Source organism: Eurosta solidaginis, chromosome 3 (genome assembly GCF_040869045.1).
Source record: "Eurosta solidaginis isolate ZX-2024a chromosome 3, ASM4086904v1, whole genome shotgun sequence".
NCBI classification, from domain to species: Eukaryota; Metazoa; Arthropoda; class Insecta; order Diptera; family Tephritidae; genus Eurosta; species Eurosta solidaginis.
The window spans coordinates 74016362-74035250 of NC_090321.1; the positions used below are offsets into that span (position 1 = coordinate 74016362).

At 38.0% G+C, this 18889-nt stretch overlaps 1 protein-coding gene across 2 annotated transcripts in view; it reads left to right on the plus strand.

The window, feature by feature from the left end:
- The window catches only part of PHDP (Putative homeodomain protein), a 113612-nt gene extending 94960 nt beyond the window's left edge, over positions 1-18652 (plus strand). For both annotated transcript variants that reach the window (XM_067772340.1, XM_067772339.1), the window contains exon 3: positions 18321-18652. In XM_067772340.1, the coding sequence (XP_067628441.1) occupies positions 18321-18518 (198 nt within the window). In that variant the 3' untranslated portion in view covers positions 18519-18652. The remainder of the gene's footprint in view (positions 1-18320) is intronic.
- The last annotated feature ends 237 nt before the right edge of the window (positions 18653-18889 follow it).

An 18889-nucleotide genomic window follows, 5' to 3' on the forward strand; every position in this document is an offset into this window, starting at 1 on the left:
AGCTTCTGAAGAGGGAGCTTTTTTGTACATATGTACAACCGTCGGAGCATTGGTGCAATAGCGCCATGACCTGTTATGGTACCCGTAAGTACTCTCATTGCACATTAGTGTAGGTTGAGAAGGAAGCTAGTTCCTTTCGTTTTCAAACATGGCCATAAGGATCTTGAGACTTCACAACCATCCCGCTACTTAATATGAGCAAAATCTGACGTAACCAAGCCCACTTTTTATATACATATCTACAATTTTGGAAACCACAAAAACTTGATTATTCAGTAATTATTGCACTTACAACAGCCAAATTACATACGTAGGCCGGACGGTTGATTACTAAGTAAAATATCTGGAAATTTTCTAAAAGTAAGCGTGACACCGCCGACATATGAAAAAATAATTTTCACAAATATTATTGATCATAAATCAATAACCGTTTAAGCTATAATCACAAAATTCCTCAACCAGTTTTTTCTTATCTATATATATGTTTAAAGAGAGTGCATTTTTGTATGCAGCTTATGGACTCTGGAACTACTCCGGTGATTTTATTCACACTTACAGGATAGCTTCACAGCTACCCGGAGAGTGTTCCTGTAAAGTTTCCTTCGGCGAAGTGGATCACGGACCGATCTATTCGAACATGTTCTATTCATGTTTCGATGAGTATGAAGCTCTTTGCCTAGATTGGTATTTACGACACTTTTTTCGTTGAAATGGACCAGGGACCGAGTGGGACTGTCACCATGAATGGGACTGGGACTAGCGCTAGTACTAGGTCTGGGAGTGGAACTGGGAATAAGGGATGGAGAAAAATAAGAAGAAATGAGTTCTCACAGAGGCGTTTTTTATGGTAAAAAATACTCGCAGTGTACCACAGCCAAATTATTGCCTACACCGTTAAGAAAAACTTTTTTTAATTGAAAAAACTTTTTTCAAAATTGTGGATATTGCTTTGCCGGAGACTTTAACCCCGCACCTTCGTTGTTGTTACAGGAGTTTCTCTCGTACTTAAAACCTTCCGTCTGTCGCCGAAGTTTTTGTTAAATTTTGCGTTATTCCTGGTGTCTGGCAGCTCAAGCTCCTCGCACCCACACATTTCTGCCTCTGCTTTCCTTTTCAATTGACACACACTTCTTATTGCGTTCACTTTCAACTTCAACAGCGCAGACAGTGTCTTTTCTTTCGGTTGTAATGCGGCATTCTTCATTTTTTTCTCGGCGGCGGTGCGAAGTGCTTTAGAGATATGATCCCACTGCTAGCTTTCCTCGTGTTTTTTGTTCTTAGGTTTTAGCCGCGCAGAGACGAGCGCATATTTTGGCCGCGAGGAGATAGTAATCCGAGTCCTCGGACAATGCGCACATCTAAGACACTGGAGGCGTGTCGTCCGTTTATCAGAACGTGATCGAGCTGGTTGCGTGTGTTTCGATCGGGGGACAGCCATGTAGCTTGATGTATATTTTTATGCATGTACCTAGTGCTGGATATGGCCATGTTTCGAGCAACGGAGTTGTCGATCAGCCGCAGTCCATTAGGAAAGGCTTCATTATGTAGGGGCAATTGGGTTGTTTTTAAACACAAGAATAAAATAATACACGATTCACACAAAACTTCTTTCATTATCCTATAGTCATGAGAAAAATACATATGATATATAGCTTCAGTCAAATCTTCAGAGTACGAATCAAATTTAAATTTCAGTGTTAAATTGCTCGAACATAATGTGCGTCATGTTTTGTACATCGAAAAGATTCCTTGCGCCCGTCCATTGCGAATTTAGTAATAACAAGTAAAGGTGTCTAAGTTCGGATGTAACTGACCATTATATACTCAGCGTGAGCTTCAATTGTACATTTTCTTTCAGATAAATTACTTTTCTACATGACACGTGGCACCGCCCGTTTAAAAAAAATGTCTCCCCATTTCCTCTTACAATAAAACTTGATAAGTGAAATATCATTGATTCAAAACTATTTTTTGCTAAGTTATAGCTTATTATTCTAGTCTACGACCCTTTTAAACTTGTTTTATATCCAAGTTGCCGTGGTCTTTAACCGACTCCGTCCATTTTTACTAGAAATATTTTCTACTATAGGGAAAATTTGTGTACCGAATTTTATTACGATGCGTTAATTTTTCTTCGAGTTATGGCTCCCGAAACATACAAACCTGCTTAGTCATAAAAGGGGCGGTGCCACACCCATTTTCAAAAATTTTAGTGTTTTCCAATTTAACGTTATAACTCAATTTAGAAAGTAAAATTCTATTGATACAAAGCTCTTTTTCGCTAAGATATAGCTTATTATTTTCGTCTACGACCCTTTTAAAACTCTTTTATATAAAAGTGGGCGTGTTCCTTAACTGATTTCGTAAATTTTTCTGCAAAGTATTTCTTTTAGTAAAGGCAACCTCTCTGCCGAATTTTGTTACGATAGGTTTAACCAATTGTGATTTATGATTAATAATATTTGTAAAATTGATTTTATCACAAGTGGGTGGTGCCACTCCCATTTAAAAAAATGTTTTAAAATTTTTATCAAGAGTCTCAAAATCAGTCCACACGGAAAATTTCAACATTCTAGGTGTATTATTTACTAAATAATCAGGTTTTTTGTGTTTTCCAAAATGTTATATATATTGTAACGAATTTACTGCAAATCCTCTTATTTGCACTTTTGCTAAGTCCGATCACTAAACTGTTGAATAAATAACTCCAATATTTAATAATGCAAAATGGCCTTTATTAAAGTAATTCACAATAAAGAACTCTACTATTTTCAAATAATACTGCTATTGCTCGCTAGATAGCATCTTAATCGAAACTGCCTGTAGCGCCTCTACCTCTGGTGTTTTTATACTCTGTGATTTCCTCGTGGCATCTTCTAGGCGCTTCCAGAATTTACTTAGTTACCGCCATATAATTATAACTACAGATGTACGTATATAGCTTCCCATATGCGTGTATTTGTGAGCGACACAATTACAATTGCATACTTTTGGGAGCATCTTATTGATTCGTTTGTGTAGATACATAATGATTGATTTATGGATGTGCATGCAAGTCACTGTTCAGCATCGGCTTAGAGATGGCAGTACCCCTTAGTGGTGATAATATTCGTAACACTGCTCTCTCGATCTAAACGCTGCCAGCCTTTCCAAATGGACCACTTTCATTTTGGTTCGTGGTTTACCGATGGTTTGTATGCGGTACACTACATCGTTGATCCGTTTTACAACTTTGTATGGACCTTCCCAATTACACTGCAATTTCGGGGACAAACCTTTTTTTCGTTTTGGGTTGTATAACAGCACCAAATCTCCTTCCTGAAAGCCTTCCGAATTAATTGCTTTATCGTATCTGGCTTTCATCTTGTCACTCATAATCTTTGTTTGTTGCCTTATCAGATCGTGTATTTCTCTCAGCTCTTCTTCCAAATGACCAGTGGATTTCTTGACTTTTCTCTCCGCATCGGCATCTATCCCAAACTTCAAATCAGCTGGCAGTCGAAGAACATTTCCAAAAATTACTTTTGCAGGGGTTTGACCCGTTGTCTCATGCACTGCTGATCGGTAAGCCATCAAGAATAATGGTATGCGGGTATCCCACTCTTTATGGAACTTGTCCACTACTTTCCTTAACTGCTCCTCCAATGTTCTATTGAATCGTTCCACCATACCATCGGACTGAGGATGCAATGCAGTTGTCCGTGTTTTTCGAATGCCCAATAATTTACACATTTCCTGGAACACAGCTGATTCGAAATTCCTGCCTTGGTCAGAATGTAACTCCATTGGTACACCATACCTTGCAACCCAATTGTTTATAAACACTTCTGCTACAGTTTCCGCTTCTTGATTTGGGATTGGGTATACCTCTAGCCATTTGCTGAAATAATCCATAACCACCAGTACATATTTGTTTCCGCAGTTGCTAGTAGGAAATGGACCTGCGACATCCATAGCGATCCTTTCAAATGGCGCACCTTAGTTATATTGCTTCATCTGGCCATGACTTCGGGTTTTGGGCCCTTTCGCTCTGCTGCAATTCTCGCAGTTCGCAATCCACTCAGTGACCGACTGACGGCAACCAACCAATAGAATCTCTGTTTAATCTTCTCGAGCGTCTTCGTGATTCCAAGATGACCTCCGCTTGGACCATTATGCAGCTCGCTGAGCACGTCAGGAATCCTCTTTCTGGGAACAACTATCAGTGTCTTTTTTCTTTGACCATCCTCACTCTCCCATACTCGATGCGAGCAACTGGATATCAATTCTAAACTGTTCCACTGAGCCCAATATGACTTCGCAATGGGACTCTCTGCTGACATCTCTTCTCTGTTTGGTCTTTCGTTTCGTTCGAGCCTCTGTATAACCCGTGACAGATCTGTATCTTCTAGTTGACACTTTCTTAGCTGTTCCTTGTCCCATTTATCTGAACATGTTATAGTCATTAGCCGGACATCTATAATGTCTTCTTTAGCCTCGGCCTTTGAACAGTGCTTGCATTCCAAACTGCATGGTCTTCGTGAAATTGTATCAGCATTTCCATGGGTACTACCTTTTCGATGCTCAATGGAAAAGTCATAGCTTTGTAGTCGCTCGATCCACCGTGCCAATTGTCCTTCCGGATTACGGAACTGCAGAAGCCATTTCAACGCTACGTAGAGGTATTTGTGGAAATGTTTAATGCACTCTACCAATGCCAACAGCTCTCTCCGTGTAACGCAATAGTTCCTCTCTGGTTTTCCAATTGAACGGCTGTAATATGCGACTACCTTCTCCTGTCCATCGACCAGTTGTGATAAAACGCCTCCTATAGCATATCCGCTCGAATTTGTATCTAGAATAAACTTTGCTCCTGGAATCAGATATGCCAACATTGGGGCAGTGCACAAACGCTCTTTCAATGTTTGGAAAGCTACTTCTTGCTGCTTCTTACATTCAAAAGCTTTATTTTTTCTTGTTAGCTCGTGGAGACTATGGGCTACGCTGGCAAAATTTGGTACAAATCGGCGGTAATATGTGCACAGACCAAGGAAACTTCTAAATTCATGCAGATTCTGCGGTCTTGGCCTATCCTTTACTGCCTCTATCTTTTCATTCGCTGTACGGATACCTTCTGTCGTTACCTTGTGACCCAAATAATTTACTTCCTTTTTAAACAGCGCACTTAGTTTCAGACCAGCGCCAGCTATTCTCTGGAAAACTTCCTCCAAGTTTTTAAGATGTTCATCGAAGTTCTTGCCCAATACGATGAGGTCGTCTAGGTATACCAAGCATGTTTTCCAATGCATCTTAAAAGTAGCTGGTGTATTACAAAGTCCAAAAGGTATTACTGTAAATTGCCAAAGACCATCTCCGACGCTAAAGGCTGTTTTTTCTTTGCCTTCCTCCTTCACCTCCACTTCCCAGTAGCCACTTTTCAAGTCCAGTGTGGAAAACCATTTCATACCAGAGAGCGAGTCCAGAGTGTCGTCAATTCTTGGCAATGGGTAGCTATCCTTTTTCGTGACGTCGTTCAACTTGCGGTAGTCCACGCAAAATCTCATTTTCCCATCCTTCTTCTTCACAAGTACCACCGGTGCGCTCCATGGACTAGCTGATGGTTCGATGACGCCGCTGTCGCTCATTTCTTGTATGATTTGACTCAAAACTTCCCGCTTCGCCAGTGGAACACTACGTGGAGCTTGACGTATCGGCCTCGCGTCTCCAGTGTCAATTTGAAGTGGTCAAATATGTTTGCGTACTTTAATAGCAGTTGCTTCGCCTTTCTCTGATAATCTTGATGTAGCCCCTCCGTCCATGCCGTGATGTCATTTGAAAGATCAGTCTTGCTAGTTGAAACGTGTTCCTGGAGCTCACAATTAATAACTACTTCAGCCTCTTGGCATCTTCCCAAATATAGCTCCTTTTTTCAGTTTGAGTGGTGACTTGAACTCATTGAGTACTCTTACCGGAATACGTCCATCTTGTTTTGTCATAGCCAGGGTTTTTCCTACAAGTATGTTCGGTGTTCATTTATTAGCTGCTTCGACAACCCACAATTTGTTTGTCCCACAATCTCCATCAACCTTTGCCCAGATGACTGCTTCTGATTTTTGTGGCATTTGCTGACTCTCTACCACCAGCATTCGTTTACTGCTGTAACCTCTCCCGTAGCCGAAATTAAGTGGCACATCCATGATCTTATATCTCATCGTCTTGCTTTGCATGTCGATCTTGATGCCTTGGTCGATTAAGAAGTCCACTCCAATTATGATTTCATCAACAATCTCTGCCACTATAAAATTGTGTACTACCGTGACGTTCCCAATTGCGACTTCACATGGTACTTCTCCTAGAACCGTGGTGTCTTCTCCAGCGGCTGTACGCAATTTTGCTCCATGCAATGGTCTTATTATCTTGTTGACTAAATCCGTTCGAATGATGGAATGAGATGCCCCCGTATCTACAGTCAGTAAACTTCCTTTCCATCCAAATGTCCTCCGAGAGTAAGATTGTTTGACCTTCTTCCAATTTGTGAGATAGAGATTATGGGGCATTCAATTGAGGGAGCCAGCTGTCGCCCCTTGCGGCTGACTTGGCTTTGGGTTTGTGTATGTGGCTCGCTTCGTTTCGACGCCCCGTATGCCATTTATAAAGCTCTGAATTTTTACCCTTTAGGTGTATTCCACGGGCGCGTCGGCATTCGCCAAATGTGCAAGCCTTTCGACATCTGACGCAAACTCCTGCAAAGTCTCATTAGCTTTTTGGTAGCGGTTTTGCAACTCTATTTGGTGTATCTGCTTCCTGTGTTCGCTTCCGTATCGCCTCTCTAGAGCGCTCATCAATGTTTCGTAGTTGTTCCGCTCTCCCTCGGGAATAGTGTGTAGGATTTCAGCAGCAGATCCTTTCAATGCCACGAATAGTGCAGCAACTTTATCTTCAGCACTCCAGTTGTTCACTGCTGCGGTCTTCTAAAACTGAATCTTAAACACCTGGAAAGGAACAGAACCGTCAAAGGATGGTGTTTTTACCTTTGGATTGCTTGCTGAAATAGCTGGGCGATTTAGTTGTAACTGCTCCCAACGACCTTTTAAATCATCTACTTCTGCCTGAAATTAAGCCATCTTTGCATCCTGCGCTTCCAGTTTTGATGATAACTGTTCCAAAATTTCTGCCGACATTTCATATATACGTGCCTATTGCGCTTCCAATTGAGATGCCATATATGTTTTTTGGTCTTCCAGTTGAGATGACACTTGCGACGTCATTTCTGAAATACGTGCCTCCTGTGATTCCAGTTGGGATGCTATATATGTCTTCTGTTCTTCCAGTTGAGATTCCATCTTGGATGTAATCTGTGTCGACATTTCTGGCATACGCGTTTCTTGTGCTTCAATCTTCGATGTTATTCGTGTCTCTTGGGATTCCATCTGTGATGACATATACGTTTTCTGTTCTTCCAGTTGAGATGACACTGTCGATGTTTGAGCAGATATTGCAGCAAAAATCATGTTCAAGTCTGTGCTCGTAACTGTCTGCAATGTTTCGTTTTTCTCTTCATTTTTTGTTGTTGTCTCGTCCCCATCAGGATAAAAGACATACTCGTCCACATCGATTCCTTGCGATTCCATTACCTCTCGTAGCCGTACTTGAAGTTCGATCTTATTGCCGGTTGTATTCAATCAACGGTTCTCCAACTCCTTTTTCAGTTGCCGGATCCTCAATTCACTCAACTTTGCCATGTCCAAGTTGTATTCCCAATCTTCGGAATTTATTCAAGAATTCCTCTTCTGACACCAATTGTAACGAATTTACTGCAAATCCTCTTATTTGCCCTTTTGCTAAGTTCGATCAATAAACTGCTGAATAAATAACTCCAATATTTAATAATGTAAAATGGCCTTTATTAAAATACTTGACAATAAAGAACTCTACTATTTTCAAATAATTCTGCTATTGCTCGCTAGATAGCGTCTTAATCGAAACTGCCTGTAGCGCCTCTACCGCTGGTGCTTTTATATTCTGTGATTTCCTCGTGGCATCTTCTAGGCGCTTTCAGAATTTACTTAGTTACCGCCTTATAATTATAACTACAGATGCACGTATATATCTTCTCATATGCGTGTATTTTTGGGCGGCACTTCCACAATTACAATTGCATACTTTTGGGAGCATCTCAGATAAGATATATGCATGTGTTTGTGCACTGTTTCTCCCTGCGTGTACGTACATATGTGTAGACATAATTTATTGATTCGTTTGTGTAGATACATAATGATTGATTTATGGATGTTCATGCAAGTCACTGTTTAGCATCGGCTTAGAAATGGCAGTACCCCTTAGTGTTGCTAATATTCGTAACAATATAAATAGCGGGCGTGGTCATCATCCGAGTTCGCCTATTTTCAATACCAATCTATCCTGGGTCCAGATAAACTCGTGTACCAAATTTGGCGAAGATATCTCAATATTTACTCAAGTTATCGTGTTAACGGACAGACGGACGGACGGATGGACGGACGGACATGGCTCAATCAAATTTATTTTCGACACTTAAGATTTTGATATATGGAAGTCTATATCTATCTCGATTCCTTTACACCTGTACAACCAACCGTTATCCAATCAAAGTTAATATACTCTGTGTGCAAAGCACGCTTTTCAAAATCACAGAAAAACAAGCCATAATCGGATTCGCAGGGTTTTTCTTGTCTTACTTCTAATTTGGTAAAATCCGGGACATTTCATCAAAATCCGGTACGTGTCCTGGATTTCCGGGACGCATGGTCACCCTATCCATCGCATTTCTGTTATGGCGGTGTTGTCGGCTTCTGCTTTCACGAGGACATCAACCAGACGGGCATCTGCACCAGCCCCATTAAGGTAACGGACATTCCAGGGGCATGCCCTCAAATCATATCACTTCAAACGCTTGTAGGGGTCGTCAGGGGTCATCAGTAAAGGGTTGTCCTCTTATACATGGCCTCAATTGTTTTTTATTGGAGTGGCGGGTCCCAAAACCAGCGCAAATCCCTCTCAGCGGGGAAGAAAGTATTACTTGCCGCTTGATCCAAGACAGACGCACCTAGTTACCGCCAGCTAGCCCTAAAATAGAATGTATCAATGTGGAGTAGCCAAGTTGGCGCCTTCTAACATTAGCCCACCAGTAGCACCTAAGAGTATACTTCTCGCAAAGAAATTCGGTTTCTTCGGTAGCGCCTAGCGACTTTTTTGATATCCTACTTAAATCAACCGAAAAAAAAAGTTTGTGTTAGCATTGCTCTATTCGTCATTCAATCTTTGTACAAAATCAGTAGATTACCACGCCTATCTTCTGTATAAAAATTTCAAAAAACATATATAGGACGATTGACTTCGATGTTTCTCGAAATGTTTTCATGTCCAGCTCCAAGTTTAAACATTAAAGGATCCATAAAGCTGCATGTTTGTCAACCGATAGGAAAATGCGTCACAGGGTGTAGGAAAAATGTAAACTGGTATTAAAAATTCGACGAAATATGGTTGAATTTAAGCCGGGGTCAAATATCTGTCACAACGATAAGGGCTACCTGGAAACCAATTTCAGACAGTGCTCATATTCTAGAGGGAAGTCTTCTATGTACTCTTAAACGGAGGCAGCATTAAAGCACCCAGCGAAGGTGATATTGTTCCACCCGCTCTTGACAATAATTGCTACTGGAGCATTCCACGGTTGCTACGGGAAAAATCGTACACATTTTAGTTCATTTTTAGATCATAACTAAAGAAAAATCTAAATTTTTCAGACAAAGTATTTAGGGACTAGTATTGTGTGATACATATCTCAATACAAATAGAAACCTGCTCTTGAAATATATGTAAATGTGTGTGAAAAATCACAAAAAGACATCTGTTTGTACGTCAGTCAGCTGAAACTTGAGCGAAAAAATTAATATTAAAAAAAAATAATAATAAATTTGCTAGTAGTTGTATCAAGGTTTGTTAAAATAACGAAAAAAATTAAATACATTTATTCGAAAAAAAAAAAAATGTTTAAAAATCAATTGTTTTTACGGGACACGTGTGAAATTCAGTTTACAAATTTCGATTTTCCTTTATACTATATAGCGTAGCGTGCTCCGCCTACCACACCGAAAATCCTAGGTTGAAGTATCGGGCAAAGCAATATCAAAAATATAGCAAACAACTTTCCCAGTGAAAATTCATTTGTGTTGCAAATTTATTTATTTATTTTATTTATTTATTTATTTCTTACAGCTTATACTAAGCCTAGCTTACACCTATATATAGTAATTAATATATAATCTTATTAAAGTAATTTATATGCATCTATTGACTGCCCAAATGGAGTGAGAGATGGGTAGCAGATGAATGACACCAAGGCAAGGATTTTGCCAGTTGTATCTGAAGCTGTTAACGTATTTAAAGTGCGAAGGCAAAATCTGAACGGCGATGCACTTATTATGTTGAGTGATGCGTTACCTTCGGCTACTTTTTGCGTACGTGGGAAAGCTTCCTAGTGCCAGTGTAGAGTAATCGGGATGTATGCAATGCTATTGATGATTCGAAAGTTTGCCCATCTTGCACTAGAATGGCAGTGTTCTACAGTAATTGCACAATTTGTGTTCAAATTCCCTTATGTTACTAGATTTAACATAATTTGGTAATTCATTGTCGAATTTTAATCCTTTATAGTACAAATTACATTTGTCTGCCTCTGTAGGTAGAGTAAAATCATTTCTTCTTCTTGTATTCACGGAATGAACATTTCTTACATATTTTATGTTACTTTTCAAATAATCAGGCAAGTTGCCTTCTATTATGTTTCTAATAAACTTCATCGTATGATAAAAGAGTACCTGTTTAATGCTTAGCCAATTTAGAGTGGCGAGCATATCTCTGATAAGTGTATCAAATCGCATAGCTCGGTTCTGTTGCTTTTGCAATTTGTAAATTTGGTTATCTCTCATAATGAAGAATAACGTTGGACAATATATGAAGCAAATGTCGTTGGGAGTTTGTGTAAAACATAAAGGTCCGGCTCTGGTAATTTGTTGGAAAAATTAAAAGCAGCATGACGCGAGTTGGAAGAGAATCTCGGCCTTGGATCTCTTCGGAGGTATATCGCGCCTTATATTTTAACAATGTTTTTTTACATGGAAATTTACTCCAGTTTACTTATATCACATACATATTCCAAGTACAGGCTTAGTCTATTTTCAGAATTGAACATTGTGTATTTTTTTTAGTTAATTAATATCATAAAATAAAAAATGTTTGCTAAAAATTATTGAAAACTATTTGGTTGTAAATTTTTTTTTTAACTTTTTTTTTCAAGCTAATACTAGATTTTAATTTCTCCTCCTTGGTACGTTGAGGTGTGATATATTTAAAATATATTGGCATCGGCAATTAATGAGGAGAAGAATTTGAAAATCGGCGAAAGTTAACGATTTTCCATGGATTTCTCATGCTATAGACTTTGTCATTGTACTCTAAGCCAGATATTCGTTAGATTAATGTGAAAATGTGCTAAGTCACTTTTTACGAATTTTACAGGAGACGAAAAAATATGAATAGTTTTTGGAATAACCTTTTTTTCAAAACTGTGAATGAAGATACCTTAGTTGCAATACTTTTGCGTGTGGAAAATTTGAAAAAGATAAATAAAAATCATGTATGCTAACCCAGCAGCTCATTTATGACTTAGCACAATTTCCGCACTCAAAACAAATTTTATCTCCAGACTTAGCACTTTTTACTCAATATGTTTCCCCATCAGTCCTCCCCTTTAATGCTTGAAGTATAACACTAAACCTATGTATTTCATAAAAAAATACTATTTATTTGTCAAACTATTTCTAACGGTTGTGATCTGAACTCTTTTGTCGGATGGTGCACAGACAATAATTTATTATACTCAGTTGAGCAGAGCTCACAGAGTATATTAATTTTGATTGGATAACGGTTGGTTGTACATATATAAAGGAATCGAGATAGATATAGACTTCCATATATCAAATAATAATCAGGATCGAAAAAAATTTGATTGAGCCATGTCCGTCCGTCCGTCCGTTAACACGATAACTTGAGTAAATTTTGAGGTATCTTGATGAAATTTGGTATGTAGGTTCCTGAGCACTCATCTCAGATCGCTATTTAAAATGAACTATATCGGACTATAACCACGCCCACTTTTTCGATATCGAAAATTTCGAAAATCCGAAAAAGTGCGATAATTCATTACCAAAGACAGATAAAGCGACGAAACTTGGTAGATGAGTTGAATTTATTTATTTATTTTATTTATTTATTTATTTATTTATTTAAGTTCAGTCTACAGAATTTAATTCTTACAGACTAGATATAATACGCAGTTAATCAATTAAAAATAGTGTATAATTTTAATTTAAATATACTTATACTATCATTAAACTCAATAACGCTTGCATAGGTATTGCATAATCTAACGCTCCTAGCAATCGGCTCGTTCATGGCGTAATTAGTAGAGTGGAATGTGTCTACCAATAAGCGATTATTTCTTAAGTTACGAGGCGGGTCATATAAATTGACCAAATTAGATAAGTCGTCACAGTGTATGTTATTATTAATGACATTATAAATAAAAAGTATTGAGAAGTATATTCTCCTATCATATAGGGACTGCAAGCCCATTAGTTTCCGTCTACCAATATAAGAAGGAAGATTACCTTGCCACGGTAACTTTCTTAGAGCAAATTTCGTGAAAACTTTTTGAACTCTTTCGATTTTGTTTGAGTGGGTTTCATAGTATGGGCACCATATTAGAGAACAATACTCTAGTCTGCTTCGAACAAGAGATATGTAAAGAGCTTTTAAAGTGCAAGGATCTCTGAAATCCATTGAATTTCTTCTTATGAACCCTATCATAGAAAAAGCTTTTGATACTATTAAGTCAATGTGTTGAGAAAATGTTAGCTTTGAGTCGAAAATAACACCCAAATCTTTCATTTTGGTACTTCTAGCTAGAGCACAATTGTCTATATTGTAACTAAATATTATGTTGTTAGACTTCCTAGAGAAGGTGACAACACAGCATTTATTGATGTTCAGTTTGAGACAATTCAAAGTGCACCACTGATTCAGTGAATTGAGATCGACTTGTAACTTATGGCTATCACTTGCATCACGAACGGTACAAAAAAGTTTGACGTCATCCGCGAACATTAGGCACTTAGCGAATTTAAAGCAATTCGGTAGGTCGTTAATAAATAAAAGAAATAGCAGTGGTCCGCAGTGAGTACCCTGAGGTATACCTGACCACGCGTCGATAAATAGTCTTGAGGTTGTATTCCCTAGCTTAATAAATAGTTTCCTGTTTGACAGAAAACTAGCGAAGAAATTAATGAGAATGCCACTAACTCCGTAACTTCGTAACTTCTGCAAAAGTATGGTATGACATACCTTATCGAAGGCTTTGGAGAAGTCTGTGTAAATCACATCAAGTTGTGCCTGCTTTCCGAACGCACCCACTATACTATTCGATAATAGGGTCAAATTCGAACAGGTTGATCTTCCAGGAAAGAAGCCGTGTTGATCTTTAGAGATAAAATCCCGAACATGGTCAAATAACTTTGATTGGATTATGTAGTCGAACAATTTGGCCAGTGTCCCCTGTATAAATTTATGACGCAGAATAGAAAACTAGTAAAATTTTGAAATATGTGTACGCCTATATATATATGTACGCCTAATAAAAATTAGCAAAATCGGAGAAGGACCACGCCCACTTTTAAAAAAAAATTTTTTTTAAAGTCAAATTTTAACAAAAAACTTAATATCTTCACAGTATATAAGTGAATTATGTCAACATTCAACTTGAGTAATGATATGGTGCAACAAAATACAAAAATAAAAGAAAATTTCAAAATGGGCGTGGCGCCGCCCTTTTTCATTTAATTTGTCTAGGATACTTTTAACGCCATAAGTCGAACAAAAATTAACCAATCCTTTTGAAATTTGGTAGGGGTATAGATTTTATGATGTTAACTGTTTTCTGTGAAAACGGGCGAAATCGGTTGATGCCACGCCCAGTTTTTATACACAGTCTTTCGTCTGTCCTTCCGCATGGCCGTTAACACGATCACTTGAGCAAAAATCGACATATCTTTAATGAACTTAGTTCACGTACTTACTTGAGCTCACTTTATCTTGGTATGAAAAATGAACGAAATCCGACAATGACCAGGCCCACTTTTTCGATATCGAAAATTACGAAAAATTAAAAAAATGCTATAATTCTATACCAAATACGAAAAAAGGGATGAAACACGGTGAGGTAATTGGATTGGTTTATTGACGCGAAATATAACTTTAGAAAAAACTTTAGAAATGGTTGTGACACCTACCATATTAAGTAGAAGAAAATGAAAAAGTTCTGCAGGGCGAAATAAAAAACCCTTAAAATCGTGGCAGGTATTACATATATAAATAAATTAGCGGTGTCCAACATATGATATTCTGGGTCACCCTGGTCCACATTTTGGCCGATATCTGGAAAACGTCTTCACATATACAACTACCACCACTCCCTTTTGAAACTCTCATTAATACCTTTAATTTGATACCCATATCGTACAAACACATTCTAGAGTCACCCCTGGTCCACCTTTATGGCGATATCTCGAAAAGGCGAACACCTATAGAACGAAGGCCCACTCCCTTTTAAAAATACTCATTAACACCTTTCATTTGATACCCATATCGTACAAACAAAGTCTAGAGTCACCCCTGATCCACCTCTATAGCGATATCTCGAAAAGGCGAACACCTATAGAACGAAGGCCCACTCCCTTTTAAAAATACTCATTAACACCTTTCATTTGATACCCATATCGTACAAACAAAGTCTAGAGTCACCCCTGGTCCATCTTTATGGCGATATCTCGAAAAGGCGAACACCTATAGAACTAAGGCCCCCTCCCTTTTAATATACTCATTAACACCTTTCGTTTGATACCCATATTGCACAAACGAATTCTAGAGTCACCCCTGGTCCACCTGTATGGCGGTATCTCGAAACGGCGTCCACCTATGGAACTAAGGATTACTCCCTTTTAAAATACTCATTAACACCTTTCTTTTGATACCCATATTGTACAAACAAATTCTAGGGTCACCCCTGCTCCACCTTTATGGCGATATCTCGAAACGGCGTACACCTATGGAACTAAGGATTACTCCCTTTTAAAATACTCATTAGCACCTTTCATTTGATACCCATATCGTACAAACAAAATCTAGAGTCACCCCTGGTCCATCTTTATGGCGATATCTCGAAAAGGCGAACACCTATAGAACTAAGGCCCCCTCCCTTTTAATATACTCATTAATACCTTTCGTTTGATACCCATATTGCACAAACGAATTCTAGAGTCACCCCTGGTCCACCTGTATGGCGGTATCTCGAAACGGCGTCCACCTATGGAACTAAGGATTACTCCCTTTTAAAATACTCATTAACACCTTTCTTTTGGTACCCATATTGTACAAACAAATTCTAGGGTCACCCCTGGTCCACCTTTATGGCGATATCTCGAAAATGCGACCACCTATACAACAACCACCACTCCCTTTTAAAACCCTAATTAATACCTTTAATTTGATACCCATATCATACAAACACATTCTAGAGTCACCCCTGGTCCACCTTTATGGCGATATTTCGAAACGGCGTCCACCTATAGAACTAAGGCCCACTCCCTTTCAAAATACTCATTAACACCTTTCGTTTGATGTCCATATTGTACAAACAAATTCTAGGGTCACCCCTGGTCCACCTTTATGGCGATATCTCGAAACGGCGCCCACCTATGGAACTAAGGATTACTCCCTTTTAAAATACTCATTAACACCTTTCTTTTGATATCCATATTGTACAAACAAATTCTAGGGTCACCCATGGTCCACCTTTATAGCGATATCTCGAAACGGCGTCCACCTATGGAACTAAGGATTACTCCCTTTTAAAATACTTATTAACACCTTTCTTTTGATATCCATATTGTACAAACAAATTCTAGGGTCACCCATGGTCCACCTTTATAGCGATATCTCGAAACGGCGTCCACCTATGGAACTAAGGATTACTCCCTTTTAAAATACTCATTAACACCATTCGTTTGATACCCATATTGTACAAACAAATTCTAGAGTCAACCCTGATCCACCTTTATGGCGATATCCCTAAATGGCGTCCACCTATAGAACTATGGCCCACTCCCTCATAAAATATTCTTTAGTGCCTTTCATTTGATAGACATGTCATACAAACACATTCCACGGTTTCCCTCGGTTCATTTTCCTACATGGTTATTTTCCCTTATGTTGTCACCATAGCTCTCAACTGAGTATGTAATGTTCGGTTACACCCGAACTTAACCTTCCTTACTTGTTTTTAAATTGAAACAAATGCTGTGTTGTGTCTTATTCCATAAAGACAACTGCCACATACTTTATCTACAAACTAAATGCTAAATCTCTTAATCGTTGTCAAGAGAGTAAAGACTTGGGTGTAATTTTTGACTTCAAACTCTCTTTTTCTAGTTACATTGATTTCATTGTTTCAAAATGTGTTGCAATGGTTGGGTTCAGTAGACGTAACACCAGTGACTTTAAGGACCCTATGATGTTGACGGCACTTTATATATCCTTGGTCAGAAGTGGTATTGAATATTGCTCAATAATATGGAATCCTTTCTATGAATCTAACTCCTACAAAATTGAGAAAGTTCAACAAATTTTTGCAAAAATTGCTTACGTATACTTCAGTGGCCAGACGGCCTACCATCATATATCAGCAGGCACAAATTGCGTGGTCTTCAGGATTTGCATGACAGAAGAACTTTTTTCTCATTAATGCTTGCCTGGAATGTAATAAACTTTAGCACGAATTGCTCTGATTTATCTAATTTGTTCATTCCATATATTCCACTGCGTGATCTTCGGCATAATAGATTATTTATCGAAATAACTCATAAAACGAAGTATGCTATGAATGAACCTATACCTAGGACTATACATCTAGCAAATCCACCCAGTAGTGTTCTTAATTTTAATAACAACTGATATAAGTTTAAGCTTGAATTGTTTTCTATTTTTAACTAGTCTGTAAGAAAGCATGTAAGAATTGAAGTAGATTATGGTCAGCGCAAAGCATTTATCAAACACCAAAGGCATGTCTCAATTGCGTGAATCCAATTTCAAGGGGTTGTGTTCGCAACCCTCTCAAGGGGTTTCCAGCGCAATATATATATAGCTTCTCCAACCCAATTGTCAACCTCACCTAACCGTGGCGAATCCTGTTTCATTGACAGCCGAGGCTCTGGCGACCCCAAGTTCCTCATGGAACTAGGGGGTGGGGAGGGCGGGATGGCCTAGAAGGTTTAATGTGGTCATATAAATCTTTCCCGAGATGGTCGGGCTAGTACCTTAATAGAGCTTGGTTACCGGAACGTACCGGATCTATATCCGGCAAAGGACCATCAACATCGGTAACACTTTCCAAAGCCTTCGGGGAGTGTCTTCATTGTTAATACAACAACAACAACAAAGCATGTACTTTTAGACTGAATGAATTAAATAAATAAATAAAATGCGCGCACAAAGAAGTGACTCGTAATTCAGATTGATATTATTGACAGGTTGACTTAGCACATTCTTTGTAACAGCTGACGACTTAGCACATTTACACATCATTGCCCACAGCACGTAAAAATGAAAAATGAAAATATTTTTTTTGTGATCGATATTTTTTGCATTCAGTTTTAAAACTGCATTAAAAAAAACTTCTCAAAAAAAGTGACTTAGCACATTTTCACATTAAGCTAACGTATTAATTCGCCATACGTTAGCAAAATATATGAAATAAATACTCAGAAAAAAGAAGAACTTTCTCAGAAGATAAACATTGTAGGGATTTCTCGCAATAGGCAAAGAAATTTTTTCCTCAATTTATTATATAACTTTTTATAATAATAAAGAAAATTTCCATGCATATTAGATACGGTTTTCTTTTATTTCAAGAAAATTGTTATTGTTTTGAGAAGAAATTCCTATGACGAAAAATCATTCCCATTTGGAAAAAAAATTTTTTTGAGTGTAATTGATATCTCTGTTACAGATTTACCGAGCTTCGATGGCTCTTGGGGGATACGCTCCCCCAGTTCTCTTCCCCCCGTGGATCCGCCCCTGAACCGATGAATTTTTTAAAAATAAGGCTAAAATTTTTACCGTGTATTGTTTGTCAAAAAGGCTAATCGAAATTATGTTCTTATTACGCAAATTTATTACTTTTCTTTCAGGTTTGGTTCCAAAACAGACGCGCTAAATTTCGAAAACAAGAACGACAAACCAACATTGTTTGTACAAAAGCAAACGAAATGTCACAAAAACAAATACAACATCCATTCGGATCAAGTGCTAAATGTCTTTCACCATTCATGATGTCCACATTACTTTCAACGGAAACAAGTTCGAAATCTTTGCAATTAATAAAATAATAACATTAATTGAATATTATTATTTTAATACAAACATGTATATAATTGAACATTTACATAATTGAATATAATATAATTTCAGACTTTTGTAAACTTGCGTCAAATGCATAAATATAATATTTTAAAGATGTGCAATATGTACATATGTAACTACACATAACAAAGTATGTAATGTGTGTGGAAATGACTTTAGCATGGAAAGCGTAAGAATACTGTAGCGAATTTCAGGAATTCTTCCATTCTAGTTAGAATCGCTGACCTGTCGAATAAATAACTCAAATATTCAATATAGCAAAATGATCTTTATTGCCAACTCTACTGTAGTAGTAGTACTTCACAATTACAATACTCGCGTATTTCACTAAAAGCGT